This window comes from Mustela nivalis (genome assembly GCF_964662115.1).
Source record: "Mustela nivalis genome assembly, chromosome: 17".
Classification (NCBI taxonomy): domain Eukaryota; kingdom Metazoa; phylum Chordata; class Mammalia; order Carnivora; family Mustelidae; genus Mustela; species Mustela nivalis.
The window spans coordinates 43,134,883-43,154,373 of NC_139036.1; the positions used below are offsets into that span (position 1 = coordinate 43,134,883).

The window sequence follows — 19,491 nt, forward strand, 5'->3', positions numbered from 1 at the left end:
TATAGTATATATATAGTATATATCGTGTATATATATGGTATATATACTATATAAATTATTTCATATTTACTATATGAAACTATATATATAGATAGTATATATATACTATATATATACTGTATATATAGTATATATATACTATCTATATATACTATACTATATACTATATATATACTATATACTATATATACTATCTATATATATACTATATATACTATCTATATATACTATACTATATACTATATACTATATATATACTATATACTATATATACTATCTATATATATACTATATATATTATATATATACTATATACTATATATACTATATATGGTATATATACTATACTTTATACTATATACTATATATATTATATATATACTATACATGTATATAGTTTCATATGAAATAATGAGATACTATATTTTTACATGAACATTATCAAAAGAATTTTAAGATTGACAGGAGCTGGAACCTGGGTGGCTCAGTCAGTTAAGCATCTGCCTTCAGCTCAGGTCACGTTCCCAGAGTCCTGGGATCGAGCCCCACATTGGACTCCCTGTTCAGCAGGAGGCCTGCTTCTCCCTCTCTTGCTACCCCCTGCTTGTGTGTGCTCTCTCTTGTCAAATAAATAATCTTTTTTTTTTAAGGTCAATAGTATCTTGTAATGCCAGTGGTAAGAACAAAAACAAAACAAAACAAAAGATTCTGGTACCTCATATTCTAAAGGTCGCATGGCCCATTTCCTGCCTCCGCGGTAGTAATCCTATTGTCCCTATCTTGATGCAAGTTCTCTAGTCCTTCATCTCCATGTTACTGCTCAGTGGATGGGAGACTGGGTATGGCTTCTGCTCCCCAATACTCAGGGGTAGGTATTAAAGGTCATGTTTCTTTATGTCTATGTTAGGCAACAAGCTCGGTGCCCTGGTACCTGGCTGGCAGGAAATTCAACAACATGTGCTCAACTTCAGGGTTAGTGAAGACTGTAGTCTGGGATCTGGGGCGGGGGGACAGTCAGCCAGTCTTCAGGTGACAGCAGTCACTGCTGTTATGTTCGTTTTCTGCGGCCCCGAGACCAGCTTTGCTAGGGCAGTGAGTGGGGGACCTGCCCTGGGGGACAACGCACACCCGCTTTCTCCTGCGCCAACTCTCCCAGCTCTGAGATGCCTCACCGTCCACCTGCAATTAGGACCTTGCTTGAAACACGTACCACACGTGGCCATCATCTTCTTCGGCGGACAGCCTCAGCCCAACGTGAGTGAGCTGGTGGTGGGGCCACTGCCACGGCCCTCCTACCTGCGGGATGTGACGGTGGAGCGTTACGGGGGCCCCCTCCCCTACCACCGCCGCCCCGTGTTGCTCCGAGAGTACCTGGACATAGACCGGCTGATCTTGGACAGAGAGCTGCCCCAGGCTGCCGGCCTCCTCCACCACTGCTGCTTCTACCAGCGCCAAGGACAGAACCTGGTGACGATGACCATGGCTCCCTGAGGTCTACAGTCAGGGGACCGGGCCACCTGGTTTGGCCTCTACTACAACATCTCGGGGGCCGGGTTTTTCCTGCACCCCATGGGGTTGGAGTTGCTGGTCGACCACAAGGCTCTGGACCCTGCCCACTGGACCATCCAGAAGATGTTCTTTCAAGGCCGCTACTATGAGAGTTTGGCCCAGCTGGAGGACCAGTTTGAGGCAGGCCTGGTGAACGTGGTGCTGGTCCCAGACAATGGCACAGGTGGGTCCTGGTCCCTCAAGCCCCAGGGGCCTCCCGGTCCACCGCCTCCTCTGCAGTTCTATCCCCAGGGCCCCCGCTTCAGTGTCCAGGGGAGTCGAGTGACCTCCTCATTGTGGACTTTCTCCTTTGGCCTTGGAGCTTTCAGTGGCCCCAGGATCTTTGACATTCGCTTCCAGGGAGAACGACTAGCTTATGAGATCAGCCTCCAGGAGGCCTTGGCTGTCTATGGTGGAAATTCTCCTTCTGCTCTGCGAAGCCGGTACACAGATGGTGGATTTGGCTTGGGTCACTTCTCTTCAACCCTGACCCGGGGGGTGGACTGTCCCTGTGGGGCCACCTACGTGGACTGGCACTTCCTTCTGGAATCACACACCCCCAAGACAATACACGATACCATTTGTGTGTTTGAACAGAACCAGGGCCTCCCCCTGAGGCGACATCACTCAGATATCCACTCCCGCTATTTTGGGGGCCTTGCAGAGACAGTGCTGGTGGTCAGATCTGTGTCGACCATGCTCAACTATGACTACGTGTGGGATATGGTCTTCCACCCCAACGGGGCCATAGAGGTCCGACTCCACGCCACCGGCTACATCAGTTCAGCCTTCCTCTTTGGTGCTGCCCAAAGGTACGGGAACCGGGTTGGGGAGCACACGCTGGGCACGGTCCACACCCACAGCCCGCACTTCAAGGTGGATCTGGATGTAGGAGGTAAGACATCCCTGGGGAAGCAAGGATTCCAGAAGAGGGGACTGAGGTCTCCATGTCTTGCTTTAAGAATTGTCACTGAGGGGCGCCTGGGCAGCTCAGTGGGTTAAGCCTCTGCCTTCGGCTCAGGTCATGATCTCAGGGTCCTGGGATCAAACCCCAAATCAGGCTCTCTGCTCAGCAGGGAGCCTGCTTCCCATCTCTCTCTCTGCCTGCCTCTCTGCCTACTTGTGATCTCTCTCTATCACATAAATAAATAAAATCTTTAAAAGAAAAAAAAAAGAATTGTCACCGAAGGATTAAAAGATTACAAGTGAAAGTCAGGTTTCTCAGAGCTTTTCACGCTTAGCAGATCAGTTATTCTCCCATACTTAAGAAAAAAATTCTTCCATATTTTTAAATATAGCATCTGCAATATTTAATAAATTATAACATTTGTTATATTGTATACTATCTGTATCATATACTGATGTAAATATTTTGAATTTTCATTATCAAAATTGGATCATAACATACATATATTTTGCCACTTCTGTTTTTTTCACATAACAATGTAGAATTCATGCAAACAACAAATAGTTACTGAGTGCTTTTTTTTTTTTTTTTTAAGAAAGGGAGCAGGGGGAGGGGCAGAGGAAGAGAGAGAATCTTCAACAGGTTCTACAGCAGACACAGACCCCAAAGCAGGGCTCCATCTCACGACCCTGAGACCATGACCTGAGCTGAAATCAAGAGTTGGACACCTAACCGACTGGCCACTCCCGCATCCCACGAATGGGTATTTGTGCCAGTCACATCCCTAATGCAATTTAACAAATGAAACAGCAACCCTGCTCTTGAGAGTCTTACATTCTAATGGAGGAGTGGGCAACATGTGGAGTGCCTTGAAAAATGTGTATGATAGAAATATTGTTATGCTTAACTGCTCTGTGCCTCAGTTTACCCAAGTGTAAAAATGGTGTAAGAGTGCATTCTTAGTAAGACTACTAGAGGATTAATGATGAGTACCTTAAAACAACATTTCTTTAAAAATATATGTTTATTTATTTATTTCCCTAATCTCTACACTTAGCATGGGACTCGAATTCACAGCCCCAAGATTGAGAGCCTCATGTTTTTCTGACTGAGCCAGCTAGGGGTCCCCCAAACAATTTCTCTTTTGAAATAATTTTAGACTGAAGAAAAGTTGCAGACATTGTCCAGTTCCCATATACCCTTCACCCAGCTCCCCCTAATGTTAACATCTTATATAATTGCAATATGGTGATCAAAACCGGGAGGTTAATATTATTACAGTACTATTACCTAAATTACAGACCTTATTAGAGTTTTATTAGTTCTTCCATTAACTTTCTTTTTCTGTTCCAGGATCTAATCCAGGATCCCACACTGCATTTAGGTGACTTTTCTCCTTAGTTTTCTCCAATCTAAGACAGCTCCTTGGGCTTTTCTTGTATTCCATGACCTTGACATTAGGGAAGATTTTGGTCATTATGTTGTACAGTGGCTCTCAAATTAGGTTTCTCTGTTATTTTCTCATGATAAGATTGAGATTGTACTTCTTTTTTTTTTTTTTTGCAAGAAAACCAGAGAGATGACATTATGCCCTTCTCAGTGCATCATATCAAGGGGTATATCAGGTTGATATGTCTTATTACTGGTGATATTGACCTCAAGCACTTGGTTAAGATGGCGTTTTCTGACTTTCTCCATTTTACAAGTTAGTACTTTTCCCAGGCACCTGGGTGGTTCGGTCAGTTCAGCATCTGCCTTCAGCTCGGGTCATGATCCTAGGGTCCTGGAGTCAAGCCCCATGTTGGGATCTCTGCAAGGCTGGGACCCTGCTTCTCTCTCTCCTTCTGCCTATGACTCTGCGTGCTTGTGCTCTCTCTCTGTCAGATAAATAAGTATTTATTTATTTCTTTGACAGAGAGAGCAGGAACACAAACAGGGGAGTGTTGGGGGTGCCCCAATAAATAAACTATTTTTTTTAAAGTTAGTATTTTTCCATTGGCAGTTAATAAATATCGTGGGGTGGGGTGCCTGGGTGGCTCAGTGGGTTAAACCTATGCCTTCAGCTGAGGTAATGATCTCAAGGTCCTGGGATCAAACTTCCCCCACTCTCTCTGCCTACCTCTCTGCCTATCTGTGATCTCTGTTTGTCAAGCAAATAAATAAAAACCTTAAGAAAATAAATATCCTGGGGCAATTACTTTGATGCTATACAAATATCCTATTTCTTTTCTTCTTAAATTCTTGCCTACTAATTTTTACCATCTGTTGGTAGACTTTTTTTTTTTTTTTTTTTTTTGGCAAGAATTATTACTGCAACATTTCCCTACTGGTCATTTCAAATTTTTTTCTTTATCCTTTATTCTTTATTAATTAATTAGAATTCTCCACAAGGAAAAATTTTCCTCCATTGATATTGATTTATATATGCAATTATTTATAACCGCACAGATTCATGGATATTTATTTTATTCTAAGGGTTACAACAACCCAGCAGTTTCATTTATTCTGTTCCTCGCACTATCCCAGTATTGGCCATTGGGAGATGCTTCCAGTTGGTTCTTGTTCCTTTCAATATGCTGCCATCCTTTTTTGAATGCTTCTTTCTTTTTGGCACCATGGGATGTTCCTTTTTTTTTTTTTTTTTTTTAATTCATTTGAGAGAGAGAGAGACACCCAGGTGCCCCAAGATGTTCCAGTTTGAGCTTGTATTTTCCCTGCTCCAGCCCTGGAATCCAACCACTTCTCCAAGGAGCTCTGGCTCCTTTTTACTGGAGGATGCTCTTTAGAAACCAAGCCCAGGGCACCCAGGGTGCTCAGTAGCACTGGGCTGTCATTGCTTTTAGGCTCACTCCTTGGACTTCACTAGAAAATCACGTTATGTATTCTACCTGGCACGCACATCTCTCTATCTCCACACCTAAGCAAGGATGGCTCTTCAAGCTCTTTGAACTATGCCTGACACATAGTGAGAAGTATTAACCATTGTTGCTGTCATTATGGTCCATATGAGCCCATTGTGTGGATGTTCCAGAAAGAACTGTTGGCCTTTAATTGTCACCTGTGGTGTGGACTGGGGGCAGTGAATCCCCAAAAGGAAAGCAAGATTCTACTGCTACTTTGGCATATGTTCCTTACTGCTCCTTGGTCTCAAGTCAAAGTTGACTCCCAACAGGGTACCTAGTTAGATTCTAATGAAAATCATTCAAAATTCCCGGAGCTCAAGGAACAGACTCTACCTTTGGCCCTGCTCTTAATTCCTCGCCAAGCACCAAATGATAGGAAGCACCATCAAGCTCCGGCAGCATTGGGCCCGGCTCTGATTTGCCTTCCCTCTGACTTGTCTGTCTGCTGTCTGCGTGTGGTGCACCCACTCTGTGTGGCTCTCCTCTGTGTGCTGCTGTGTGGGCAATGCAGAGCCAGAGTAAGACCAGGGTCCCCAGCATCACCACAGTGCTAACCTCCTGCCCTTGGTGACAAGCCTGAGCATGTTACTTAAATTCCCTAAGCCTCAGTTGTCCCATCTCTACAATGGGCACAAGGGTAGTTCCTCCTTCATAGGGCTGCAGTGTGAGTAAAGCACCAATGCCCTGCAGTGTGCAGAGCTCCTTGAGGGGTAATGAATGTGAGCTACCGCTGTTATTATGGTCATGATAAGGCAGTTCTGGTGATGCTATGGGGTTTCATTCATGAGCCACAGACCCTTTCCTTGGGTCAGAAGGAATCAGACTCTGCACATGGCCTGCTAGGCTGCTCCAACCTCAGGGCAACCATCCTCCTTGGCCAGCCCTCAAAGGGATGAGGTCAGTGGAGGCCCGGTCACAAGGTGTCCGGGATTATTCCCAGAAATGACATCAGGCAGAAACACCATCACCAAATCTCTGGATTGGGGTATCTTGGGGAGAGGGAGGGAAGCAGGGACACACGCCATCCTGGATTTCTCCTTGGCCCCACTCTGAGGCGGTGAGTGGCGGGGAGGGGACAGAGTCCAGAGGCTACAGGGCAGCTGCATGACTGGCTCTCCCCCCCCCACCTCCATCCCTCCCCTACAGGACTAGAGAACTGGGTCTGGGCTGAGGACATGACCTACGTCCCCACGGCGGTCCCCTGGAGCCCCGAGCACCAGGTGCAGAGGCTGCAGGTGACCCGGAAGCTGCTGGAGACCGAGGAGCAGGCCTCCTTCCCCCTGGGAGGCGCCCGGCCCCGCTACGTGTACCTGGCCAGCAACCACAGCAACAAGTGGGGTCACCCGCGGGGCTACCACATCCAGGTGCTCAGCTTTGCGGGGGAGCCGCTGCCCCAGAACAGCTCCTTGGAGAGAGCCTTCAGCTGGGGGAGGTAAGTGGTGGGGTGTCACGGCTGGAGGAGGTGAACTGTAAGACGGGCCCATGTGGCTGAGAAGCTACGTTGTCCCAACCTCCCGCAGGTGTGCATGCACATACACAATCACAAACGCGCATGCACAAACACACGCTCCTGGGCCACAATCTTAGTGCCGCTCAAAATGAAGCCAGCCCACTGCACGGAGGGAGAGATGGAGAGCTTCGTGCTGAGTCAAACATGCAGAGATGTGGAAGGCGGAGTCCAGGCTGCGGGCGCACGGGGCTGCACTGTGCCATTCTTTCAACTTTTCTGCATGTTTAAAATGTTCACAATGAAAGTCGGAGGAAAACACCAAGAGCAAGAGAGGAACGTGGGTTGGAGGGAATATACTGTCCTCACACCCAGGCAGTCGACATCCTGGGATGGCCTGAGGATGGGAATCGGGTCCCGTCTGCACGCACACATCCAGGGTGCGGGCTCAGATCTGGGTGGGCGCGTGAGGATGCCATTCCCACCTGAGGTCTGAACGATGCACCCGTGGATGTAGGAGATACGGGATATGGAACGAACTCCAGAACTCTGTGGGACAGAGAGACAGAAAGAGAACAAGTATACAGAGAATGATAATGAGGTTCGACACCATGAGACCTTTATGCTCATTTCCCCTCTGTGTTCCCTCTTCGGTGGGGCTTCGGGCAGTAGGACAGGTTGCTGACCTCATGCTCTAATCTGGTCTTCCTAGGTACGAGCTGGCCGTGACCCAGCGGAAGGAAGAGTAGTGCGGCAGCACCAGCATCTACAATTTGAATGACCCTTGGTCTCCCACTGTGGACTTTGCTGACTTCATCAACAACGAGACCATCGCAGGGCAGGTGAGCTGAGAGGGAGGAGGGGAAGACAAGACGGGGAGGGAAGGGGGGCTAGGATGAGCCGCCTCATTCGCTCCTAAGCTGGATTCCTTGGGGGTCTTTAGAACCTACTGGGAAAGAAAGCTTTGTGATTTCACCTTTTTCCTGGGCTAGTGAGCTAAATCCTCACATCCACGGCTGCTGTAGGAGGCAGGCCTGTCCCTCATGAAGCCAGGCCTCAGGATCCTCTTTCTTCTCCTCTGCCAGGACCTGGTGGCCTGGGTGACAGCTGGTTTCCTGCACATCCCACATGCGGAAGACGTTCCCAACACGGTGACTGTGGGGAACAGCGTGGGCTTCTTCCTCCGACCCTACAACTTCTTTGACCAGGACCCCTCCTTCGAGTCTGCGGACTCTGTCTATTTCCAGGAGGACCAGGATGCCGGGGCCTGCGAGGTCAACCCCCTGGCTTGCCTTCCTCAGGCCGCTGCCTGTGCCCCAGACCTCCCCGCCTTCTCCCACGGGGGCTTCTCTCACAACTAAGGGGTCCCCGGGATGGGGAATGTGCCAGGGACCCCAGGGCCAGGCTGTGGGGAAAGGAGCAGTGGGCGTTGGGCCAGGCGGCCTGATGCCTTCTTTTCCTTTCTTCCACCTGGAAGCTCCCCACCTCCCCTTCCCGCCAGGCTCCCTCTCTATGGCCCTCCCTGACACCCCCTCCCTGCTGGGAGCATCCTGAGCCTGTGATGCCTGGCACTGGGGTAGGGGCAGAGATGCACCTGAGCTTTGTTGACCCCAGACCTGCTGGGTTCCTGTCCCAGAGAGAAGAATGGCCAACTGATGCCCGGACTGATGGCCAAGCTTTTCCCAGAAGATTCCTGTTTCTTCTTTTTTTAATCTTACTTTTTTTTTTTTTAACAAGATATAATTCACATGCCATTAAATCGCATGTACATTAAACATGTACAAGTTAGGGGTTTTTAGTATATTTACAAAGTTGTGCAACCATCACCCTATCCATTTCCAGAGCATTCTCAACACCTAAGAAAGAAACCCCGGACCTGTTAGCACTCTCTTTTCCCTCCAACCCCTTCCCGGCTCTAGGCAACCACTCAGCTTTCTGTCATTGTCAATTTTCTGATATTCTGGACATCTCGTATAAAGAGATTTGTAGAGTATGTGGCCTTCTGTGATTGGCTTTTTTCCATCAGCGTCACGTGTCTGAGGTGCGGACGTGTTGGAGCAGGTGTCCGTCCTTCGTTCCCTAATGGCTGAGGCCCGTTCTACCCCGGGGATAGACCACACTTTGTTCATCCGTTCTTTCCCTGACGGCCATTTGGCTTATTTCCACTTCGTGGACAATGCCGCGGTGAACCTTCATGGACAAGCTCTTGTGCGGACAAACGTTTTTGTTTCTCTTCAGCACACCCGGGCGGGGAACTGCTGGGGCATACGGTCACCTGAGGCTTAACCTTTTGAGGAATCACAGACTGTTGTCCAACATGACTGCACCATTACTTATCCCTTCTTCTTTTTTTTATTGTGTTAAAACATACATTACACAAAATTTACAGTTTATAAAAACTGATCATTTTTAGAGGTACACTTGAGTGTCATTAACATTCAGAAGCCTTCTGGGGCCTTCCCAGCTCCTCCTCTGTCCTTGGGTCTGGAATGAAGATGAGGCCTCCAGAGGCCAGCTGTTCTCTTGAATACCAGGGCAGCATCCCCACCAGGCCTGTGTCCTTCTTATTCCAGAACATTCCTTCTCCTCCCTGTGTTCCTCCTCCTCGTGCTACTTCAGCTTCTGCTCCCTGGCGTTTCCCTCCTCTCGGTACCTGAATAAAAATGTTCCTCCTGTCATCTTGTCATCTGTCTCCTCTGCCAAATCGTCTTCTGAGTTCCTGGCATGGATGGAGACCACAGGGAATATACTTTTGAGATAGGATGGTCAAAGGACAGAAGCAATTCAGGGGGTTTTGTGGGTGGAATGTTCTAAGGGCCATGAGTGACAGTGGTTTCCGTTCCAACAGCCAGCCCCCCCATGACCAGAACATCACTGAAGATAGCAACCAGAAAGCATCCGGAGCCTGGCCCTAAGGCCAGGGGCTGTCTGATCAGGGGCAGGCATGCCAATGAGCCAGGGGTGTCCCAGTGAGAACCAGCCTGGCCTGGTCAACAGCCTCGAGGGCCTCCCATCCCCACTGGCCTTCCTGGGGTGTATACTGTGGATGAGGATAAATAAGAACTAGAAGAGTTTCCAGAAAAGAGTGTGGGGGCAAGAGTAAGATTGGGAGATGCCTCCAGACTAGAGAAACCCATGGGAAAAGTGGTGTCCACACCTCTGCTTGGATAGCTTGCCTACTTGTGTCAGTCTCTTTTCTAGAAAAGGGGGTTGTGGGGTCAGGAAGAGAGGGGCTTCCTTTCCCAGGAGGAAGGCCAGGCCACTGACCCAGCCCTAGGGGAGGGCAAACCATGGCAAGAGGGTAATTGAGGGCACAGAGATTTGAGTCCAGCTCAACTTGAGAGCAGATAGAAATGCCAAGACACCACGGAAATCCTATGGTTCCCTCGAGAACTGCGTACACCCCCAGGTTAACCAAGTGATGTGGAAAGGAACTGAGTTCTGGCAAATGGACCTTCATACAAAGACTAAAAGCCATGAGAGCCACACTGTTGATTCAAGAATAGCAGCAGGATATGGTGAAATATCTCAGATGGAGAAGGGGTGAAGGCAGAGCTGGTTAAGACAGTTAAACTGATGCTTCTTTCCATTTTGTTTCTAAGGTCAGCAATTTAGTGTCTCTTTATCCTCTCAGCCTGGATAAATGCCCTGTTTTGACTTTCTTGTGTTTCTTTGTGTGAAAAAATTTGAACCATGATGGGTATAGATGCTCTCTCCTCTTGGCTCCCCCCAGCCTGCACCAAACAAATGCGGGAGGAGCCAAGAATGCTTCTCTTGGCTGTTCCAGCTCTGCTTCTCCTCTTGCAAGAATGGGGAGAAGGGACACGTGCTCCCAGCCTGAGGTCTGTGTGAGGGGTTCTGCTACTGTGGCTCACCTGCTAACCAATAGGTGTGTGATGGGCTCCCCACTGGGGTCAGAGGGGATCATCTGAGCCACTCCGAAGGAGTGGGTGCGCAGGGAGTGCTCAGGAAAAGCCCTGAGGCAGCCTCATTAGAAGGCCTTCCCTGGGAACACATGCTTCCAGCCGCAAGAGAAAGAGTAACCGGACCCTGAGGAATAGCCCAGAGAGATCCAAAGGTCAGAGTAGCAAAGTTGTAGGGGAATCCTGGTGAGTGGGAAAGAACTCTGGGAATGTGGGTCTCTGGACCTACAGACCCCACTTAAAGGACCTCAACCACCACACACACACACACTATCCATGCAAGCTGGTCTTTTAGCGGCACCTGCTTCAGGTCCCCCTTCCAACACATGGCCCATGGCCGATGGTTGACCATGTTTGCTCCACTCAGGCTTTGTAGGCAGGTATCTGCAGCTTCTATATAATTCTTCCTCTTCCTCCCCACATCTGGACTCTGTGACTGGAAATCGATTATAAGGCTTTTATCCCAGACACCTGCCCATGGCATATTCCTTATACTCCTTGACCTTATGTCTGTGGGCCAGAATATGATGGGGGACTCCCCCTTTCTTAAAGACCCTCAAGGAAAGTGAAGTCTCAGTCTTTCCTGCTTCTCCCATTGAAATGGAGCCAGGATGATGAAGACCAACCCAGGTGAGGTAATTTCCATCTGTTGCCTCACAACAACCTTGAGAAGCAGATATTATTATCATTCCCATTTTACAGATGAGAACACTAAGATTCAGAGGGATTAAGTAACTTGCCACAAGTCATCTGGCTAATAAACAGGGGGCTGGGCTTGAACCCAAGCCTTTGTGGAATTATAGCTGACAGCTTTCTCCTATCCCACTGCACTTCCTCACTGCCTGGCAGGCCTGGTTAAAGAATTCAACAAGGTGATATTTGAGAAGTATTGTTGAACTTGGTACCTGATCCATGGTAAGTGACCCTCTAAGAGCAAAATCAACATGCAATGGACCAGAACAGAAATATGCACAGTTGCCTTAAAGCAAAGCCTCTTGACCTTGACTGTGTATTAAATCATTGGTGGAACTTGTAAAACTCTGCATACCAGGCTGTACCTCAGACCAATCACATCAGAGTCCCTAGGGGTGAGGCTCAGATATTAGCAGCTCTTAAATTTCCCCATGGTGATTTTTTTTAAATTTTTTATTTATTTGACAGACAGAGATCACAAGTAGGCAGAGAGGCAGACAGAGACAGAGAGGGGGAAGCAGGCTCCCCACTGAGCAGAGAGCCCGATGTGGGGTTCGATCCCAGGACCCTGGGATCATGACCAGAGCCGAAGGCAGAGGCTTTAACCGACTGAGCCACCCAGGTGCTCCTTCACCATGGTGATTCTAACGTGTATCCAAGGTTGAGAAAACTCTGGGACAGCAGTTCAGTTCTAAGCTTGTCAGAGGAATATTGATATACAAAGATCTACAAAGAATGTGTCTAAAATATATAAATAATATGTTCATCAGAAGGTGCAGTAGGGGCACCTGGGGTGATCTCTGTCAAATAAATAAATAAAATCTTAAAAAAAAAAATAAGAAGGTGCAGGAAAGGAGCATTAGTGAATCCAACCCAGTGGGATAATCTGACCACGTCTAGAGCAGAGAAGCCAGCTCAAGCCTGGGCATGTCCAGCCCTGGAGGCACATTAGCCACTTGGTTGGAGGCATGAGACACTGTCAAACATAGCCCATGATCAACTTCTGATTCTGATTCCCAGCTCCTTGAGCCAGCTTCCCATCACACCTTGGTCATGGAAGGAAAATGGGCAAGTCAATTATATCTCTTATATACATGAACTAATTGATATTCTGTTAAAAATTTTTTTGCTTTGACAGTTACCATAAATGAAGATTCACCTGCAATTGTTCTTTTGGTGAATTTAGATCTTCCTGAAAGATGATCTCCCTGGGTGATCTGATGAATCTGGTTTCTAACTTAGGTCCCTCCCTTGGACTATGGTGAATTCACCAAGAAACCATCATGGGGTGCCCTGGAGATATCAGCCAGACTCTCCTGCTACAACCCACCTAGCCTTGCCTAGACTTCACATCTAACTTCCACAGCAGAAACTCAGTGTGAGCAAATTCTCACCTTCCTTCCTTTCTCCTCCTACAGTTTTTCCTTGGCCTGCTGAACGCCAGAGCTCCTTGGGGGCGCCTGGGTGGTTCAGTTGGTTAAGGATCCGACTCTTGATTTTGGCTCAGGTCATGATATCAGCATTGTGAGATGGAGCCCCACATCAGGCTCCACACTGGATGGAATCTTAAGCTTGCTTAAGCTCTGCCTCTCCAGCCCAGCTTGCGTGTACCTGCGCTTTCTCTGTCTCCCTCTCTAAAAGAATAAAAGTGAAAATAAATCCTAAGAGCTCCTTACTCTCTGCCAGACATATGGGATCATTCATAAATCAGTTTCATCACCCCCTGCCATCCTGATGTCCCACACTCCAAATGCTCCAACCATGTGGCCTTCCCCACTCCATTCCCATCCACTCGCGCCTCCGTACCCCCTCCTTCCTTACTCTGGTTCTTCCCTCTTCCTCCTCCCTTACTCCTTCCTGCATTTATTCATCCTCGAATAGCACTCCCTGAGCAAACCTAGTTGCTTTGTTCTCCCTGTTCCCTTGGTACTTTGGACAGAACCCTTCAAAGAGGTTCAGTGCTGAATTCTAGTTCACTGTCTCCATGTATTCTCCCTTTGCTCCCCATCTGAGACTGAGCTCTCTGGGGCAAGACCCATGTCCTGTTGGCCTTACTGGCCTGGTGCCTAGCATTATGGGTGACCCACAATGCCCATTACAGGTGCTTAAATACATCTTTGTTGAAATTTGAACAAACAATAACTATTGCTATAGTCAAGTAATTCTCTGTTTTATAAGAAGATATTTCATATCCAGTTTTTCCTTTTTGACTACCTCTGAAAGGAAGATCTAAGAAATCCCCAGAATGTCAAGTGAAAAATCACCCAGGCTGTACAGGTTAGGCCAGGACATGGGGCCAAAGGGCGACACTGCTGCGCTGAGCCTGAGCATTCCCTCTCCAGATGAGACCTGCACCGCTGGAACCATTACCCAGCAAAGGTCACAGAAAGAGGGGGAGATGGCACAGAAGGTTTCTGAGTAGGTGAACATTGGCAGATCTGAAATCAGTTCCCCACACTGGGCTTTTCCTGATACAGACAGGAGAGGTCCAGAGCCTGGGAGGGACCCCAAGAAGCATGGGGTGGGAGAGTTAGAGGCAGAGGCTGAGTATTGGCCCCCCAAATGCTCTAGCATGGGGCATGCACATGGGAAAGGTGTTTGTGAGGCAACATCCCCAATGAGTTCACGTTTTCCTCATTCCACAACATGGCATAGTGTTCGTGGTGGGGTTTCTAGAGCCAGATTGCTGACGTTTGGTTCTGGCAAATGTCACCCTTAGGAATTTATTTAACTTCTTTGTAGCTCACTTTCCACACCTGTAAGATGGGGACAGTAATAAGATTTACCTTAGAATTTTTATGAGGATTCAATGAGATAATCCATGTAATTTTCCAAAACCAGTTCTTGACGTATAGTAAGTGCTCAATGAATACTAGCCAATATTTCATAGTTCATTAACCAGCATCTCCTGGGCACTTTTGCTACTTCATAAAAACCCGCCCTGGAAAAAAAACAAAAAACAAAAAACAAACGAAACAAAAAAAATCACCCTGAAACTTAATGACTTAAAACAGGAAATCATTTTTTTGTTCCATAGGTCAGCTATCGGGGCTGGGCTCAGATGGGAAGTTCTTCTGCCGGAATCACCCAGGATCACTCACACAGCCACAGATCTCTGGCAGTAGAAATGGAGCTGGATGGTGTCATTTGGTGTCACTCGCATGTCTGGTGACTGGAGCTGGCCATCAGGTCACATGTTACAGCAGTGAGTCTCAGCAGACCGGCCTTGACTTTTCCCCTTTGTGGCCCAGCCCCAAAAGGATAGCCCTAGTGAACGGAGGCTTTCCGAGCCAAGGCTTGAGATCAAGCCCAGGGTCAAGGGATGGATATGTAAACTTCACAAGTTGCTAGGAAGACAGGCAAAGTCACAGTGCAAAAGGACAGGGGGCCGCGTTGAGAACTGTCACAGCCATCTACATAGGCTACCATGATAAACAGTTCTGAAAGCTGGAAGAAATGTTTTCATGGCCCCCAGGGCTCAGAACAGCAGGGAAAAATGTTGAGACATAGGAAAAACAACTGTAATGCAAGGTTTGAACATGAGGAGTGCCCCAAGATCAGAACAGTGAAGTGCTAGGGGATTCAGGTCAGTTTATTCCTTTACAGTGAGCTTCAGTGGGTTGGAAAGGCTTTATTAGTTTGCCCCTGAACATGGTTAGAATCTGGACACGAAGGGGGTAGGGGTTAGGGAGAGGATGGTTGGGTTATGGACATTGGAGAAGGTATGTGCTACAGTGAGTGTTGTGAAGTATGTAAACCTGGAGATTCACAGACCTGTACTCCTGGGGCTAATAATATATGTTAATTAAAAAAATAATAATCTGGGGCACCTGGGTGGCTCAGTGGGTTAAGCCACTGCCTTCGGCTCAGGTCATGATCTCGGGGTCCTGGGATCGAGTCCCGCATCGGGCTCTCTGCTCAGCGGGGAGCCTGCTTCGTCCTCTCTGCCTGCCTCTCTGTCTGCTTGTGATCTCTCTCTGTCAAATAAATAAATAAAATCTTAAAAAAAAAATAATCTGGACATGAGGGGATGGGGAAAATTGTATTCCAGGTGAAGGGAAGAGCAAATTTAGGAAAACTAAGGTATATCAGGGAAATCCAAAACATCTAATATAGAACTAGAGTGAGGGGTCCATGAAGGAGAGATTGGAAACATAAGGCTAGAAAGATCACCTGGGGTCTGATTGTGAGTCAGCTTGAATTTGAACTTCATTCTGGAGGCAATGGGGAGCCTCTGGATATTTTTTAGGTGACCAGTGAGAAGAACTGTATTGTAAGAAGACTGTTTTGCCAGCAGTCTATTGGAGGACTTGGGCCGTCAGCAAGAAGGGAAGTAGGAGATCATTCAATAAGGGACTGACTAGCAGGTCTAGGCAGAGAGATTGACAAGGAGCAGCAAGAATAGAAAATATATGATCAGAACCCAATGAGGCAGCATCGAGGATGACTCAAAGGTTGCCAGGCTCAGTGCCTAAAGGATGGAGGAAGAAGAGAGGTGTATACAAAGCAAGAAAGTCCAGAGGAGGAACAGGTCTGGAAGGAACTCGTGGATTTGAGGAATGTGTGGGACACCCAAGTGGTGTCCAAGCCGTGTCCAACATCATGCCATGGGAGGAGGAAGAGGAGAGAGGAGAGGAGGGGAGAGCTTGCTGGAGCAACCCTGAATACAAGGAGGGCAAACCCTTCAAAATAGCTGTCAGAAGTGCCAGATGTGGCCAAAAGATCAAGGAAGAAGGATGAGAAAAGGGCAATCAGCAGATATGACAGTGAGAAGGTCATGCGGACTTCCCAGTAGAGCAGAGGAGACAGAAGTTGCACCGGGCTGAGGAGGGAGCAGCAGGCGTCCTGCTTTCTGGAATTCAAGGTTGGAGAGATCCCCTGAACTTCCGGGACTCCAGTGCCACCCTCCTTCCACTTCAGCCCTACTATAGTAAAGGAAATCTTTAAACTCCTAAAAATAGAGCAAACACTGTCTTTCCCTTTCATCCTAGAGGAGGGAGGCATGCAAGACTCTCCTTGCCTTTCTCCCTCTGTCTCCTGCCTGCTGGCCGGAGATCCAGCAGTGTCAGGACTTGTGTCCAGGGAGACAGGCGTTGGCGGGACAGACGGCTGTTTACTTCCTAGCAGAGCCCTGCCGTGTTTTCATAGCTCAGAATAGTTCCTTGGCCCTTTGCAGGCTTGGGGGTGGGGTTTGGGGGGCAGGGAAACCTCACTGTTTGTTTTCAGGACAATTCCAGGCCTCTTCCTCTTTCTCTGCATTGTGGTCCTCATTGGGGAATTCTCAGAGGGGGTAAGGTGTGGGCTCAAAGGGTCTAAGACTACTGATTTCCTAATTATCTCCCCCCAGCTGTGCTCCGGAAGAGGGAAGGGCTCATAACTGGCTGTGCAGCGTGGTGTTTTGGTTGGGACAAAAACGCTCCGGCCATTAAGGAAAGAGTTGATTAAAAGACTGCAGGGCAGAGCTGGGGGAGAAAGAGAGGGGGGAAGAGAAGGGGGAACTGCCCCCTCCTCCAGTCTCCATCTGGGCTGGCTTCCAGGGTCTGTGCAGGGAGCTCCCCTCTACTGGAGACCCCCAGAGGGCTTCTTGGACCCCTTTTGCCTGGCAGCTCTGGGCTGCACACTGGTATCTGGAAGTTGCCCAGAGGTGGGAGGAAAAACCAGCTTCACTGAATATTCCTTTGAACTCTGAATTTTTACTTTTATATTATTTATTTTTAAAAAAGATTTTATTTTATTTATTTGACAGACAGAGATCACAAGTAGGCAGAGAGAGAGGAGGAAGCAGGCTCCCCGCTGAGCAGAGAGCCCCACATGGGGCTCGATCCCAGGACCCTGAGATCACGACCTGAGCCGAAGGCAGAGGCTTAACCCACTGAGCCATCCAGGCGCCCTGAACTCTGAATTTTTAAAAACTATGTGACTATGTTGCCTTTTTTTTTTTTTTTAAAGATTTTATTTATTTGTCAGAGAGAGAGCGCAAGCACAGGCAGACAGAGTGGCAGGCTAGAGGCAGAGGGAGAAGCAGGCTCCCTGCCGAGCAAGGAGCCTGATGTGGAACTCGATCCCAGGACGCTGGGATCATGACCTGAGTCAAAGGCAGCCGCTTAACCAACTGAGCCACCCAGGCGTCCCGCCTTTTTTTTTTTTTTTTTTAAGTAATCTCTAGGGACGCCTGGGTGGCTCAGTTGGTTGGGCAGCTGCCTTCGGCTCAGGTCATGATCCCAGCGTCCTGGGATCGAGTCCCATATCGGGCTCCTTGCTCCACAGGGAGCCTGCTTCTCTGTCTGACTCTGCCTTCCACTCTGTCTGCTTGTGCTCGCTCTCGCTCACTCTCTCTGACAAATAAGTAAAGTCTTTAAAAAAATAAAAATAAAAAATAAAGTAATCTCTATACCCAGTGTAGGGCTCAGATCCACCCCTGAGATCAAGAGCCCACCTCCCCACCAACTGAGCCTGCCAGGTGCTCCATAACTACAGGACTTTGGAAAATATTTTAATGAAGAAGATATGAACACATTTATCTTCTCCTTCTAGCAATAATGAATCATTGACTTCTGTTGGGTCATTAAAAGTCAGGAACCACGTCATGGGAACTCCTTTTCAAGGGAGCACCAAAGACTCGGGAATGTTAACACAGGACGAAAGGTGGCGGTCACCAAGTCTCCTCAAAACTGTTGACAAAAGTCAAACCCAGACGACTGTAGTGACTCAGCCAAGGTCACACAGCTCTTTCATCTTCCCTTGTAATCTTTTATTTTCCTGTTAAATCCTGGTGATAGCAGCGGGGGAGGGGTGGTCTTCGGGGCTGCCCGCGGGAGGCCTGAGGGTGTCTCTGAGAATCTTCTAAGGGAAATCAAGACCCTCCTTCTGTCCCACACCCACCTCTACCACCACCACCACCACCACCACCACCACCACCACCCCCCGCCCCGGCAGACCCCACCTCACTCCACCTCCCACCGGGCTGAGCTCTGGCAGATGCAGGACTTAGTTTCCCTTCTTGTTCCTCGGTCCCAATTCTTTCAAAGAATTTCAAAGAAGCCTTGAAGCAAGAAAGGGATGGCATCTTTAGCTTGAGTCACATTTCCTGTCTCACCTTGGATAGCCCCTCTTTGCCTCCGGGGTACAGACCAGAAGGAAGGGGAAAATGAGCTTTTTGCACACGGTTCCAACCACTATATTGGAGACTTACTTCCCGTGCCTCTGCCTCTGCAGTGCACCGTGGACAAAGTTTAACTCCTGGCAGGAAGGATGAAATTTGACAGCAAGAATGTGTCCTGAGGGCTCACATGATTTGGCATTGCCCAAGGGTTGACGTGGAGCAGGAGAACTGTCTACCATCTGGTGGGGAGGGGACTGGTTGACCATGTGTGGAATCAGGATATTCTCTGGAGGGAACAACAGCTTCTCTAGGGAGGACAGCAAGGAAGATGGGGGGGCGGGGGCAGGCAAAGGATGGCCGGTCCATGCTTCCTGTCAAAGTTTCCATCCTCCACCTGATGTTGGTAGAAGGCAGACTCTGGAGCGTAAGGAGAAGGTAGTGAGCAGGCCGCTGTTCACTGTTGACAGTGAAGCAAATGCCCTCTGGGGTTTTTCTGTGGACAAAATGTCCAGCCCATCCTGAGACATGAACCACGCTCCCCCCACCTGGTCAATAGATGCACAGTTCAAGGTCCTGAAGCTGAACTTTCTCACCACGCCAGCGATAAGTCAGCCATTTTCACCGGCTAACAATGATTAACCCAACTCTCCCTCCACCTGCTTTCCCCAATCTGTTTTTGTAAAAAATCAACAGGGGGGCGCCTGGGTAGCTCAGTGGGCTAAAGCCTCTGCCTTCAGCTCAGGTCATGATCTCAGGGTCCTGGGATCGAGCCCCACATCGGGCTCTCTGCTCTGCAGGAAGTCTGCTTCACCATCTCTCTCTGCCTGCCTCTCTACCTACTTGTGATCCCTGTCTGTCAAGTAAATAAATAAAATCTAAAAAAAAAAAAAAAAATCAACAGGGTCACTCATCAAAAAGGTGACGGTCGTCTATCCAGCCAGTGTCTACTGTCTACCCCCGAGCACCTT

The 19,491-nt window shown here is 48.3% G+C and overlaps 1 protein-coding gene and 1 long non-coding RNA gene across 2 annotated transcripts in view; one reads left to right on the forward strand and one right to left on the reverse strand.

Moving 5' to 3' along the window:
• LOC309851284 overlaps positions 1-15,358 on the reverse strand; it is a 94,758-nt gene extending 79,400 nt beyond the window's left edge. Inside the window, exon 1 of the long non-coding RNA XR_014304712.1 lies at positions 15,252-15,358. This is a non-coding gene — a long non-coding RNA (uncharacterized lncRNA). The remainder of the gene's footprint in view (positions 1-15,251) is intronic.
• On the forward strand, positions 1,223-8,798 carry LOC309851260 (amine oxidase [copper-containing] 3-like). Its single transcript, XM_082706275.1, has 4 exons — positions 1,223-2,443; positions 6,505-6,790; positions 7,518-7,647; positions 7,891-8,798. The coding sequence occupies exons 1-3, from the start codon at positions 1,570-1,572 to the stop codon at positions 7,552-7,554; spliced, it is 1,197 nt and encodes a 398-aa protein (XP_082562401.1). The 5' UTR covers positions 1,223-1,569; the 3' UTR covers positions 7,555-7,647; positions 7,891-8,798.
• Positions 15,359-19,491: the final 4,133 nt, after the last annotated feature.

Coding starts and splice junctions, on each gene's coding strand:
- LOC309851260 (XM_082706275.1), top strand. CDS start 1,570: ATGGGGTTGGAGTTGCTGGTCGACCACAAGGCTCTGGACCCTGCCCAC. Junction 2,444..6,504: donor GGTGGATCTGGATGTAGGAG/GTAAGACATCCC, acceptor CCTCCCCTACAG/GACTAGAGAACTGGGTCTGG. Junction 6,791..7,517: donor AGAGCCTTCAGCTGGGGGAG/GTAAGTGGTGGG, acceptor TGGTCTTCCTAG/GTACGAGCTGGCCGTGACCC.